Source organism: Limulus polyphemus, unplaced genomic scaffold (assembly GCF_000517525.1).
Source record: "Limulus polyphemus unplaced genomic scaffold, Limulus_polyphemus-2.1.2 Scaffold837, whole genome shotgun sequence".
NCBI classification, from domain to species: domain Eukaryota; kingdom Metazoa; phylum Arthropoda; class Merostomata; order Xiphosura; family Limulidae; genus Limulus; species Limulus polyphemus.
Window position 1 is genome coordinate 347,816 of NW_013666447.1, and position 12,534 is coordinate 360,349.

At 34.0% G+C, this 12,534-nt stretch overlaps 1 protein-coding gene across 1 annotated transcript in view; it reads left to right on the forward strand.

Annotated features, from left to right (window-relative positions):
- Nucleotides 1-2,096: 2,096 nt before the first annotated feature.
- The window catches only part of LOC106460793 (amiloride-sensitive sodium channel subunit gamma-like), a 37,762-nt gene continuing 27,324 nt past the window's right edge, over nucleotides 2,097-12,534 (forward strand). Inside the window, exons 1-2 of the mRNA XM_013920533.2 lie at nucleotides 2,097-2,324; nucleotides 4,425-4,567. Coding sequence (XP_013775987.2) covers nucleotides 2,097-2,324; nucleotides 4,425-4,567 — 371 coding nt within the window. The remainder of the gene's footprint in view (nucleotides 2,325-4,424; nucleotides 4,568-12,534) is intronic.

Consider the following 12,534-nt stretch of genomic DNA (forward strand, 5'->3'; position numbering starts at 1 on the left):
CAATTTGAATAATAAAGAATGAAAGTCTCTTGCACTCATAAAACTCTACAATTTGAATAATAAAGAATGAAAGTCTCTTTCACCCATAAAACTCTATAATTTGAACAATAAAAATGAAAGTCTCTTTCACTCATAAAACTCTATAATTTGAATAATAAAGAATGAAAGTCTCTTTCACCCATAAAACTCTACAATTTGAATAATAAAGAATGAAAGTCTCTTTCACCCATAAAACTCTATAATTTGAACAATAAAAATGAAAGTCTCTTGCACTCGAATATAATCAAAACAGCAAGTTCTACTGACGAAGAAGAATTGTGAAGTAATATGATAATATTAGGAATGTAGTCATCACTAGGTTCCACCGACAAAAAGAAAAATAGTGTGATGTTACCTGATATCATATATGACTGTAGCTCTCGAATGGTTTCAAAAACCATGTATTACACAACAGAGCTTAGTCGAAAAAGCTGACGCGTAAATACTGACATGTACGTTTTGAAATATATCTATGGTAGTAAGAAGTATAAAACAATAGTTATACAAGTGTTCCGTGATACGTTGATAAACCAAGAAATATAAAAACAAGACAGGAAAAATGCCTTTAAGATCATTCTAAAAGCTCTTCTCGATGAAGACCTATTGAAATGAAGAAAATGATGTAGGCTAGGATAATAATGTTCCTTTTCACATATAAAAATTGGAACGTAAAAAACGAATTACTTATAAACATTTCTCTTCTCGTCTGACTTCTCTTTTTACGCATTCGTTCCTTTCTTGTTCGTTATAGTTGAATGCTGTTAGTAATTGATCGCTTCCCAGTCATCTGCTTGTTGTCTCACGAGTAGTTCTATATATTGTTTCTCGTGTGACGCTTTTTTGTTATATATATTCATGTTTCAAAGGAAGGGAACATCGAAATGTGTTTTCAATTTATTGAGTACGGGGTTAACTAAATACTGCAGTATAGCAAGATTTCGACCTTCCTTCTTATTATAGAAAATCGCTATTGGTTAACGTTTGTTTTTACTTTTTGTTGTACGCAGCGCTAGTGGTTAGTTCTGTCTTGCGCATTATAACGTTTTTATACATTCCATAAAGAAAATAGCTGTTTGTTCTGAGAAGGTCACTCACTACCAAGAACCATCAGGTATCTCCCACTGTTTTCTTTACATTATATATAGTCTAACCTAGCATACATGTTGAAACGTTTTGAGACAATTTCTATGGATTATCAAATTTGAGGTTTCAAATTTTAATAAAAATGTATAGCAATAATTATTGAAGTATTTCGAATACTTGCTTTAGCGAAGAAATATAAATCGTTTATCGTAGAAGATTTATTAGAGAAAAACTACAGGTAAAATAATTTTATTTCTTGTATGCTTTATTTACATTTAGAAAGGAGAAGTACGAATGTTTCGGATCTCTTTTGGTATATACATTGTATTTATCTGTTTCAACTTTTAGCTAAATGAAGCTTTCAGATTTCTTTACACTGAGTTTCCTTCTGGACAATTCTTAGAAGAAACGACGATTACAAAGGTTAAGTACGTTATATTAATGCAATTCTGGAGCCTCACCATGATGTTGCTACGTGCAGTCATGATCTATCTGACGTCCGTGCATCTTGAAAATAGTCATGCAGTATAGATTCTATTGTAAAAGGCTTTGTCGTAAAGTTGTCATTTCCGAAGCAAATTGCTTTCCATAAGTAATCGTGTGTTAAAATGTTTACAGTTTTAATCAACTTACACAAATCTGTGAAGCTTTAATTTATATACAGCAACATAAAATTACGAATATTCTGTAAGTTTTTATAGTAACGGTAACAAATGTCAGAATCGTTTGAAACTTGAAAGATGTGTAGCGGACACTAAGAACTGGGAACTGTTTTCGTACACTAACTCGTGGGGCAGTAACAGAAAACTACGAACTATTGTTTTTACCAAACTAAGTGATCCTCAATAGTTTAATATAAAAAAACTAACGTATTGTTATGTACATTGTTTAGTAGAAAATATTTTACATAATTTTGTGAAAAGTTTCAACATAAAATTTGTTTATTTAGTTGATACACAAGAAGTTTAGTCACCATGACAGTCGGAAAAGCTCAAGAAGAAAATACATTTAAGGCCATGTTTCGTCGCTTCTTGCGCGACACCGTTTCTTGTGCTGGTTGTTCTCGGATTATCCAGTCTCAAAGTCGACTACGCTCATTTATTTGGACCTGCATCGTTCTTTGTAGCCTCAGTTGTTTGGTTTACCAAAACTGGAAATGTGTTAGAGAATACTTGAAGTACCCGAAAGTAATAAAGATGGAGGTAATTTATCTATCTATATATAATTTTTTTTTTAAATGCACCAAAAGTTTTTTTTTTTAAATTTGCTGTAAAGTGTTTTCAAAATACTCTTGAGTTCCTTTATGTAGTTTCTTATATTCACTAAATATAAATAAAAAAAAGTATTTTTGGTTTATTACTAAGTGATGACCACTGTATTAACAAATGAGTGAAATCTGGGTTTTAATTTGGAAACAGGTTGGAAAAGAAATTTGTGAAAAATATGTGATAGGTGGCTCTTAGTGCTTTCCCATATATATATATATATACAGTGATATATAGATCAGTTTTTGCCTTAGGCCCAGATCGAGTAACAGTTAGTCTTGTATTATATTTATGTATAAGGAGAGATTTAGGGTAATATAGTATTATATATTTTGTGTGAAATGTCTGTCAGTGCCCCCAGAGAAGCACTAACATTTTAAATAATATCCTTAAGGTATGTTATAACATGCTTGAACATTTAGGAAAGTGTACGGGCGTATGGGCAGCCCGTGAGCTGAGTGGTTGGGTTCGACTTTACACTAGTTACAAAGAAATGTATTTGGATTTCAGGTCGTGCTTTCGTGAGGGGAGCACACAAGCCACCAACTCGAGGAAGATTATATGCGGAATAAAGAACTCGAACAGAGACAACTGAATACAGATCAAATAACTTCGTTATTTACATGCTGTTGAACATTTCAGTTATATCGAAACTCGCAAGGTTCCACTGAAACAAAACTTACTCTAAATCATTAAATTCTTTACTTTGAAAGTTTAGATGTTCGTTAATAAGATCTTCTATTATGTTCCATAACATAGACATGAGTTACATTATCAACTATGTTAACACGGGAAATTCTCTTGGTCATAATCTTTACAACTGCATTGACAATTCTTCTAAGATAACTTTCAGTAATTCTACAATAAACGTTGTCAAATCTATTATTTCTTTAGTATAGTTAATATTCTTCACTTTTCTCTCTTTATACATTATTGACCCTTAAGTGAAACACTGTTAGACTTGATCAGAAATAATATACTTACAAGGAGTTTGTGCGGAAAACTTCTTGTACATTCTGGATTACTACCATTTTCTTCTGGACTCGGATCAGGTCCTCGAAGCAACTTGATAAGTGCGGAGAAGTCGATGTTTGGAGTCAGACACTGGAATTATATACAAAATTTTTAGAGTTTTTTCGATTGTTCAAAAAGTTTACCAGATCTACTTTCAAAAGTAGTTCTTTTAACTCGATTGGTACAAATGGATCTTCCAGCAACAAATGGACTATTCCATCAGACTTTAACCAAAATCCACTTTGTTATTGGTCCTTACAAGAACTTATTTCTATCCCTTATATAACATCTTTGGTGAAATTATCAAAGATAGTTAACTTAGAGCGTATAGAGACAAACCATGTAACTCCGGTCTCTTATCGCCGTCCTCTTAACCGCGTTTTTTGTGATATTGGTTCATTTCGTCGTGTGTTTTATTTCACTATTGGCGTTTTCTCAACATACCACGTCTGTCCGGCACGAGAATTGGTAGATGTAATTTTTTGCACCTCTGAGGTCACGAATGGAATGGCCCGGGCTAATTCCTGTGATGGGCTTCAAGCCTGTAGCCTGTATATTTCTTATTTTGTATTCTGGTTCAATAGTGTCCACGTTTTTCTTATGACATTTTCGATCTGCCGCTTTCTCCATACTATACGTTATATACGTTTAAAAAAATGAAATGTACTTCTTGAAAACATTTAAATATGTATATACTTAATATATGTATTCTACAAATACTTCAAAAGATTTAAAGACCAATGCAGTAAACCTAGATAAATCCAATGTAGTATGTTATGGTTTTGATTTGTTTTATTATCACAAAAGACAACAAATTATTTTAAAATTAGGAGACATTAGGAAAATATTAAAATATAGTAGATCAGCGAAAGCAACGATAAAATAACCATATAATAATTTTGAAAATTAATTGAGTTCATTTCAATATATTAAAGTGCATCTATCTACCTAGCTTTTAAAAATGTACCATGTGTGCCATTTTTGAAACAAAACTGTGTTATTAATCTTTCCCATGTGTTCTAGGTTCTCTCATCCAGGAACTTGCAGTTTCCAGGGGTGACAATCTGTGATATGAACCCTCTTCCCAAATCAGAGTTAAAGAACATGCAAAATAGACGACTTATAGAGGAAGTCAGAAAGTTTATCAGTAGCTGTCACAGAAAAAGGTAAAAACCTCAGTTTCTAGACATAAGTATAGGAACCGACAGGTTTATATATATATACGTATTTCGGTAAGAAAGAAAGAAACCCGGGTAGAGATATCTATATCTGTAACATCGATTTAAGGACAAATATTTCCTCTTCAGAAAGAAACCGGGTAGAGATATCTATATCTGTAACATCGATTTAAGGACAAATATTTCCTCTTCAGAAAGAAACCCGGATAGAGATATCTCTATCTGTAACATCGATTTAAGGACAAATATTTCCTCTTCAGAAAGAAACCAGGGTAGAGATATCTATATCTGTAACATCGATTTAAGGACAAATATTTCCTCTTCAGCAGTATCTTAGCAGTTCACAACTTTACGTCCCCCGGTGGGACAGCGGTAAGTTTAAGAACTTACAATGCTAAAATTCGGGGTTCGATTACCCACGGTGAACAAAACGGATAGCTCAATGTGACTTTGCTCTAAAACAAATGAATTACAGTTTTATTCTCGTTTTAGGCATGGCTACGAGGATAAACAGTTCACGGTGTCTTCTCCTATGTAAAAGGAGCATTGAAGCCTGACGAAAAGTCAGTATATTTGTGTACCAAAACAAATCAACAGCTATGACGTAGAGTCTAATAATGGAGATTTTAAATTCTGCGTGGTATTCAAATTATAGAGTTTTAGGCTCCACTGACAAAGAAAGATTGTGGTGCCATTTGGAAATATTCAAAGCTGTAGGCCCTAGTTACCTCCACTGATAAAGAAGGATTGTGATGTCATCTTAAATTATTCAAAACTGGAGTCATCAGCCGGTTTTGGGGATAAAGAAGGACGGCTGTGAAGACTTTAAAAAAATAAATAAAAATTAAACGTGCACGAGAAACTACAAGTTTACTTTGTGCATTTATTACTGCCTTTTTTTCTTGTGTAGTAGCCTTCTTTAGTTAAACAAGAAAGGTTTTCTCGTATGTAACCATAAATATATTTCCTAATTAAAACGTTTTTTTCCATATAGTTGGGCATAATATAACGTAATGTATGCTTCTCGTGCCCAGAAAATAAACTCCTTTCAAATCGTTCTCAATTATTATAAATAGTACAGAAAGGGAAACTGTAAGGTAGAATGTGGGAGAAGGACTGTAGAGAAGTGAGTAACCAAAAATACAGTACGAGAAGATTAAAATTACAGCTGGATACCAGCGGTAAATCTGAGTGCTTACAGCGCTAAACATCGGGTTTCGATACCCGCGACTAGCAGAGCATAAATAGTCTATTGTGTAACTTTGTGCTTAACATAAAGAAATACAAAGATAACTACATAGCTAGAGACAGAAAATACGGCCGCCATCGTAGCTAGCTGTGTATTAAAAAAGCAGGACAGAAATAAGGACTGAGATATTAAACCCACTAAAATATAATAAATCATATTCAGTTTTCAAACTAGCCTCGTACAATATCTCTAGATAATATTTAGTAACAAACCTAAAATATTAAGTTGCAATTGTGTAAGAAACACCAATAATTCAAACCTAATGATATACAAGTGAATGGTACATATCTTGTTTCCCAATTTTCGCGTAAAACTACACAGAGAGCGTAACCGTCTCTATTTTCTAAGTGACAAACTAGAAGTAATGCAGCTTTTCAAGAGTACCCACCGCCAACTCTTAGGTTACTATTTTCTGACCGAATAGTGGAATTTGACCACCACTTTTATAGCGCATCCACGACCCTAAAGTACAGAACGCGTTTTGGTGACAACCATCAACCATCGGATTCACATTCCGAGTACGCTTACTTAGACCATGCCCAATCCATGTGGACGATAATGCTGGTTCAGATACAGGTTTCATTATTATGTACAGTTTTCATCACGAGCCTGAGTCCAAGATAACACTATTGAAGTTTTGAGAAAAGGTGACAAAACAAAAGTGTTAATTTCATCAACATGTTACAGGTATACCCAGTATTCAAATACTGAGCATAACAAGTTCTGTTTGGAATATAAGAAACTGAATATTAATTATGTTAGTAAACCGCCCTTTTACGTTATCTATACGACAACATCGAAGAGGCATGAATGTTATCAGCTTTTGATTCTTTAAATTATCAACTGAGATTTCTATCTGTTTTATTTTTGTAGTACGGTATGATTCGAATAATTATTCCACTGAAATGTAGAAGCAAGGCCAATTAAAATAATGGGTACCACATGCGAACCAGAATGTTGGGTTACTGCTGTTTCATCAGTTAAACACTGTATACTGAGTACTACATGCGAACGAGAATGTTGGGTTACTGCTGCTTCATCAATTAAATACTGTATACTGGGTATCACATGCGAACCAGAATGTTGGGTTACTGCTGCTTCATCAATTAAACACTGCATACTGGGTACCACACACGAACCAGAATGTTGGGTTACTGCTGCTTCATCAATTAAACACTGTATACTGGGTACCACACACGAACCAGAATGTTGGGTTACTGCTGCTTCATCAAGTAAACACTGTATACTGGGTACCACATGCGAACCAGAATGTTGGGTTACTGCTGCTTCTTCACAATATTACTAATTAAATTTGATAATATATTCCACACCTTTAAAGGAAAACAATCGTGTTCATGTTTTACACATTATTGCTTAAAAAGGAAGGATTGTGTTGTCATCCGTTATCATTCAAATCTGTAGTCCTCATCTGGTTCCACTGACAAAATATGATTGTGGTGTCGTCTGGTATTATTCAGAACTGAAGTCTCAAGCTGGTTCCACTAGCAAAGAAGGATTGTGGTACCATTTGGAAATATTCAAAGCTGTAGTCCCTAGTTGGCTCCACTGACAAAGAAGGATTGTGGTGTATCTGAAATTATTAAAAATTGTAGTCCCTAGTTGGCTCCACTGACAAAGAAAGATTGTGGTGCCATTTGGAAATATTCAAAGCTGTAGTCCCTAGTTGGCTCCACTGACAAAGAAGGATTGTGGTGTATCTGAAATTATTAAAAATTGTAGTCCCTAGTTGGCTCCACTGACAGAGAAAGATTGTGGTGCCATTTGGAAATATTCAAAGCTGTAGTCCCTAGTTGAGAAAGATTAAAGAATCTACAATGCAAAACAAAACTGGCTGCAAATATACAAAAACGACTTGTAAGATTTCTTATGCATTTTTTTCTATAGATAGATCAAGAGATGGCATTTAGAAAATATCTTGAATTAATTTTGGAAAAACTTTTCGGATTAGTTTTTTAGTATAATCCCAGGAAAGAACGCCATGCATCATGAATTTGATATAAAGAGCGCCATTACAAATATCAGTTCTAGACTTAGATTTACCAGGAAAGAACGCCATGCATCATGAATTTGATATAAAGAGCGCCATTACAAATATCAGTTCTAGACTTAGATTTATTACTTACGAGGGTATTGAATCAGCTAATTACATTTAAACAGTTTGATGATAAATATATTATCCAAAAAGTTAACCATACGTTATTGTAACCACTTGCTTACGGTAAATTTGGTTAACTGACTTGAAAGGAACCAAGCTTCATAACAAATAACTCGATTTTCAATACTTAAATCTGTTCAGTTCCTTTCCAAACAAACGATCACCCAAAATTTATATCTATGCTTTCTGTCCATGTGGTTTTTAGTTTCGGTGATTGGGTCATGATTTGCAGCAGATCGTTTATACTAAACATTTTCCTGTAGCATTTTCATTGCAGGTTGATTCCTTTTCAGATCCACAGAATTTATTTTCACTCAGAAGTTCTCAACTCGTTGTTATGAGGCTAAGAAGCATATTTCCTTAAATTAGTATTTGGCTTAAGGTGACAAATTGCACGTCTATATTTGTACTGATTGCGAGAAGTTTTTTTTTTTTAATGTACATATGACAAGTTGGCATTTCCTCGCTGCTTGACAAAGTGAACTCATGGCATGAGCCAATAATTATTGGACAACCAAAAAAACGAAAAAATGTGTGATTGTACGAATGCCCATACACAAAATAATACTGTGTTCACTATTTTAATTTCTTACCTTTAATAAATTTACTTCTTACCCTAACTTGTCAAATATTATAAATAAAAAAAGTTTTACAAACATTATTTGCCAAAATACATTCTCGATATGTTACAATAAAGAGAGTGTTCTGGGCCAAACGGTGTTAAACTTACTGTATAAACAAAGTGATTTTTCAATGTATCGTGCTGTTTACGATGATTAATAAAATAAGAAAGGCTCCTTAGTGACGCTTATAACTTAGTTATAAATTAGTTTCAATATATGTGGTGAGCGCAGCACAGATTTCCCAATGTGTAGCTTCGTGCTCAGTAATAAAGAAAATAAACAAAAGGAATTCGTTGCGTAAAGGCTACACTGTTGTTGAAAATTACTTATGAAATGTGGACAATAAACTAAATATTAGAAAAATTGAACAAAAAATTGTGCTTTAAGACGATAACTTATACCGCAAAATTTGTTAACATTCTACAATAATAATTAAAATGATAACGAAAAGTCTTAATTATCAGTAAAAGGCACACTTCAAAAACTTGTATGACCAATCTGCCCTAAGTAATCAGTTGGGAATCCTCACTCTTAACCCCCCACCCCCCCAAAAAATTACATCCTAAAATGAATCAAAATGTTTATTCAAGTAACGAGAGTATTTGACTTGAAGATGTTGATGATTATACATCATATAACTGCACAATAAAGGCACAGAATGTTCATTAATTTTTGTCCATTTCCTATAAGCCTTTTAAATATCGTATTTTACTTAGTGCGTCGTTAAAAATATACATAATGCTAAAATTGAATAATGAGTGTAATATATCAGTGGATTTTGCACATTGTACATTAATCCATTTAATTAAGATGCTAAAAATGTCAACCATGATCTGGGAAATTAACTTTCATATTTTTAACAGCAGTTTATAGATAATGTTTGTTTGTTTATAATTAAGCACAAAGCTACACAATGGGCTATCTGTGCTCTGCCCACCACGGGTATCGAAACCCGGATTCTAGCGTTGTAAGTCCGCAGACATACCGCTGTGCCACTGGAGGGCTACTGATAATGAGTTAAAGTGAAACGTTTTCTAATGAATCAAACTACCTAACATTAGAATCAAGTCAAAATTTTGGGTTTTATAGATGGAAGTCAATCATACAATAGCCCATGTTTCTGTTTAGGCACATACCATTCAAGTATACAAGAACAGTACTTCGTTTATTTGTTATAATACGTGGAAGTTCTACTGAAGTTAAAAATCAAAGGTTAGCAGCCAATAAAATAATTTCAAATATATACAGTTACTGAGTGGTTTGTTTTTATCCGCAGCAAAAATTTCGTTAACACACTTGATTGTAAACATTATACCATGATACTACTGGTATTATTGTAATTAAACATTATTAAATACAAATAGAGGTCGAAGATTATTATAAAGTCAACAATATTTTTATTTAGAGAATGATAAAAAATAATTAAAACCAAAAAATGTATCATAACGTGGCTTTTGCTTCATTATTTCAACGGTTTGTTACGCGTGCATCAAATGACATATTTTTTTTTGTATTGTAGACTTTATTTCTAATTCGATGACGAGGAACCCACTTTGGTACCTGATGATGACAAAACCTTGTTGAAACGTTGTACATTTGCTGTTATGTTAAACTTATATTGAAGTTTTTCTTCATTACCCATTCAAGCCGTCTCCAGCCATTATTAGACTTTATTTCTGCTCCAAATATTTGCACATCCTAAAAATAAGGGCGATCCTACAATAAACCAAGTAAGTAGGATTGGTGGGATTTGCAAATAGCAGTAAGAAAATGGCATATTAGCCTTTCAAAGTTCAAAAAGAGGAGTGATGAATAAAGTGACAATTTCAAAGTTTGCTTGTTGAAAAGTTCACATATAGAGCTGGCGTTGCTTTTCAACAATAAGACATCGTTTTTTAACTCTAACTTGTCAGAAACATAAAACAGTATTTTGGTTGTGATAACAACCACGTTGTACTTAATTTGATTTTTATTGGGAGTGATGTAGCTTCAAATTCACAATAATCAGTGCAAACTTTTAAAAATAAGAATCCAAGGTAAGTGGCTTATAATAATAATGAAATGTGTGAATTTGAACAGTATACTTAATTTTGTTTTTAAAACTTCTCGAGTTAAACTTCAGCGAGTTGGAATACCGACGTTAACCACACTTTATAAGAACAATGTTCGAAATCCCTGTTGCACTTGGAATTAATTCTTTCATGATTGAATATGCTCAGTCTGATGGCCACGATTATACGCACTACAGCATGCAACGACACAGTTTACATCGTAACGAGCTTCTGCAAAGGATGGTGTCCGTGTTATACCATACGTTTTGGAAACCTTTTCACGAGCTCTCCACTGTTCTATGATGCTAACTTCGAAGATCAAGTTTAAGCTAGAAAAAGATACAAATTGTCCGTTGGAGTTTCATTGGAGAACTTAATACACATCTGATCAATTTGCGATTGCTGTGATTCCACTCTCTTCAGTCATCTTTCTCTTGAAAATAGTCATTGGTTTCAAGATGTGTCTGAAAGCTTGTAAACGTTTAGGTTGTAAGCATTCATTAACTTCGAATCCTTGACCATTATCTTGTTAACGGAACCGGGTGATGTGTCATCACATGACTTTTGGAGTTTGAGAGTTCTGTTTATTAACATGCATTTTGTAGATGAAGCCATTACTTCAGTCTGGATGTGTGGGTTAGGAGCCGTTGGTTTCCCAAATGCTCTGCTGTGCAAGTCCGATTTTCTTAAAGAACATTGAAGGCCTTCGTCTTTTCGTAATATGTTACGTTCTTTGGCTTTACATTGTTTAACAATCTCGCTGTTTAAAAACCATTTTTTTAAAGTTATTTTAAATTCGTATAGCCTTGTCTTTATCCTTGGAGGTACTGCACTGTCGAATGGTCTGGAATTTGCTGAGAACTCAGTATATAGGCACTAAACACTTTATACTTGGTGCCACATTTGGCATCAGCGGTAGTTGCCACTGCATTATCATGTACACATTATTTAAACAAAGTGTTATTAACCCTCTGTAGTGGCAACTGTACTGTTTGCAGAAATGAATGAAAAATATGTTCCAAAGTGCCAAGCGTGAACTTGACACTCGCGAAATCAATACTCTGCGCCTGACCTATGGAATTCCTCATAGTCTTAGAACTTATGAATCATAGCTATAGTTACGACAATGATATAGTTGTTGTCGATAAGTGTCTGTCCTAAGTTCTTAATCCCCACTAACGTATCAGGTAATTTGTTTGTTTCTTTGTTGGTAAGCGCAAAGTTACACAATGAGTTATGTATACTGTGCCCACTAGGAGTATCGAAACCTGGTTTATAGCGGTGCGGGCCCTCAGACTTGGGGGGGGGGGGAGGTACATTAGGTACAATCCCCGAATTGTCTAGTCCAAAGCTAAGCAGTACATTAACAAGCAGATAAAAGTCCTGCTCTGTTGTGTTTGCTTGTACATTAATCCATTTAATGTAGATGCTAAAAATGTCAACCATGATCTGGGAAATTAACTTTCATATTTTTAACAGCAGTTTACAGATAATGTTTGTTTGTTTATAATTAAGCACAAAGCTACACAATGGCTATCTGTGCTGTGTCCACCACGGGTATCGAAACTCGGTTTTTAGCGTTATACGCTTCCTGACTTTCCGCTGAGCTACTGGAATGCTGCTGTTGTTTATTGTAAGCGTAACTGCTATTCTAAATGAAGCCAGAACCCACATATTTATAAATCAGCAAATTAATATTCTTGTTGAAGTAAAGTGTTGCCACTGCCAACTAAATGAAAAATAATTTTCATTCACACTCCAACTGATGAAACTGGTAATGGTTGGAGACGGCTTGAATGGGTAATGAAGAAAAACTTTAATATACGTTTAACACAACAGCAAATGTACACCTGATG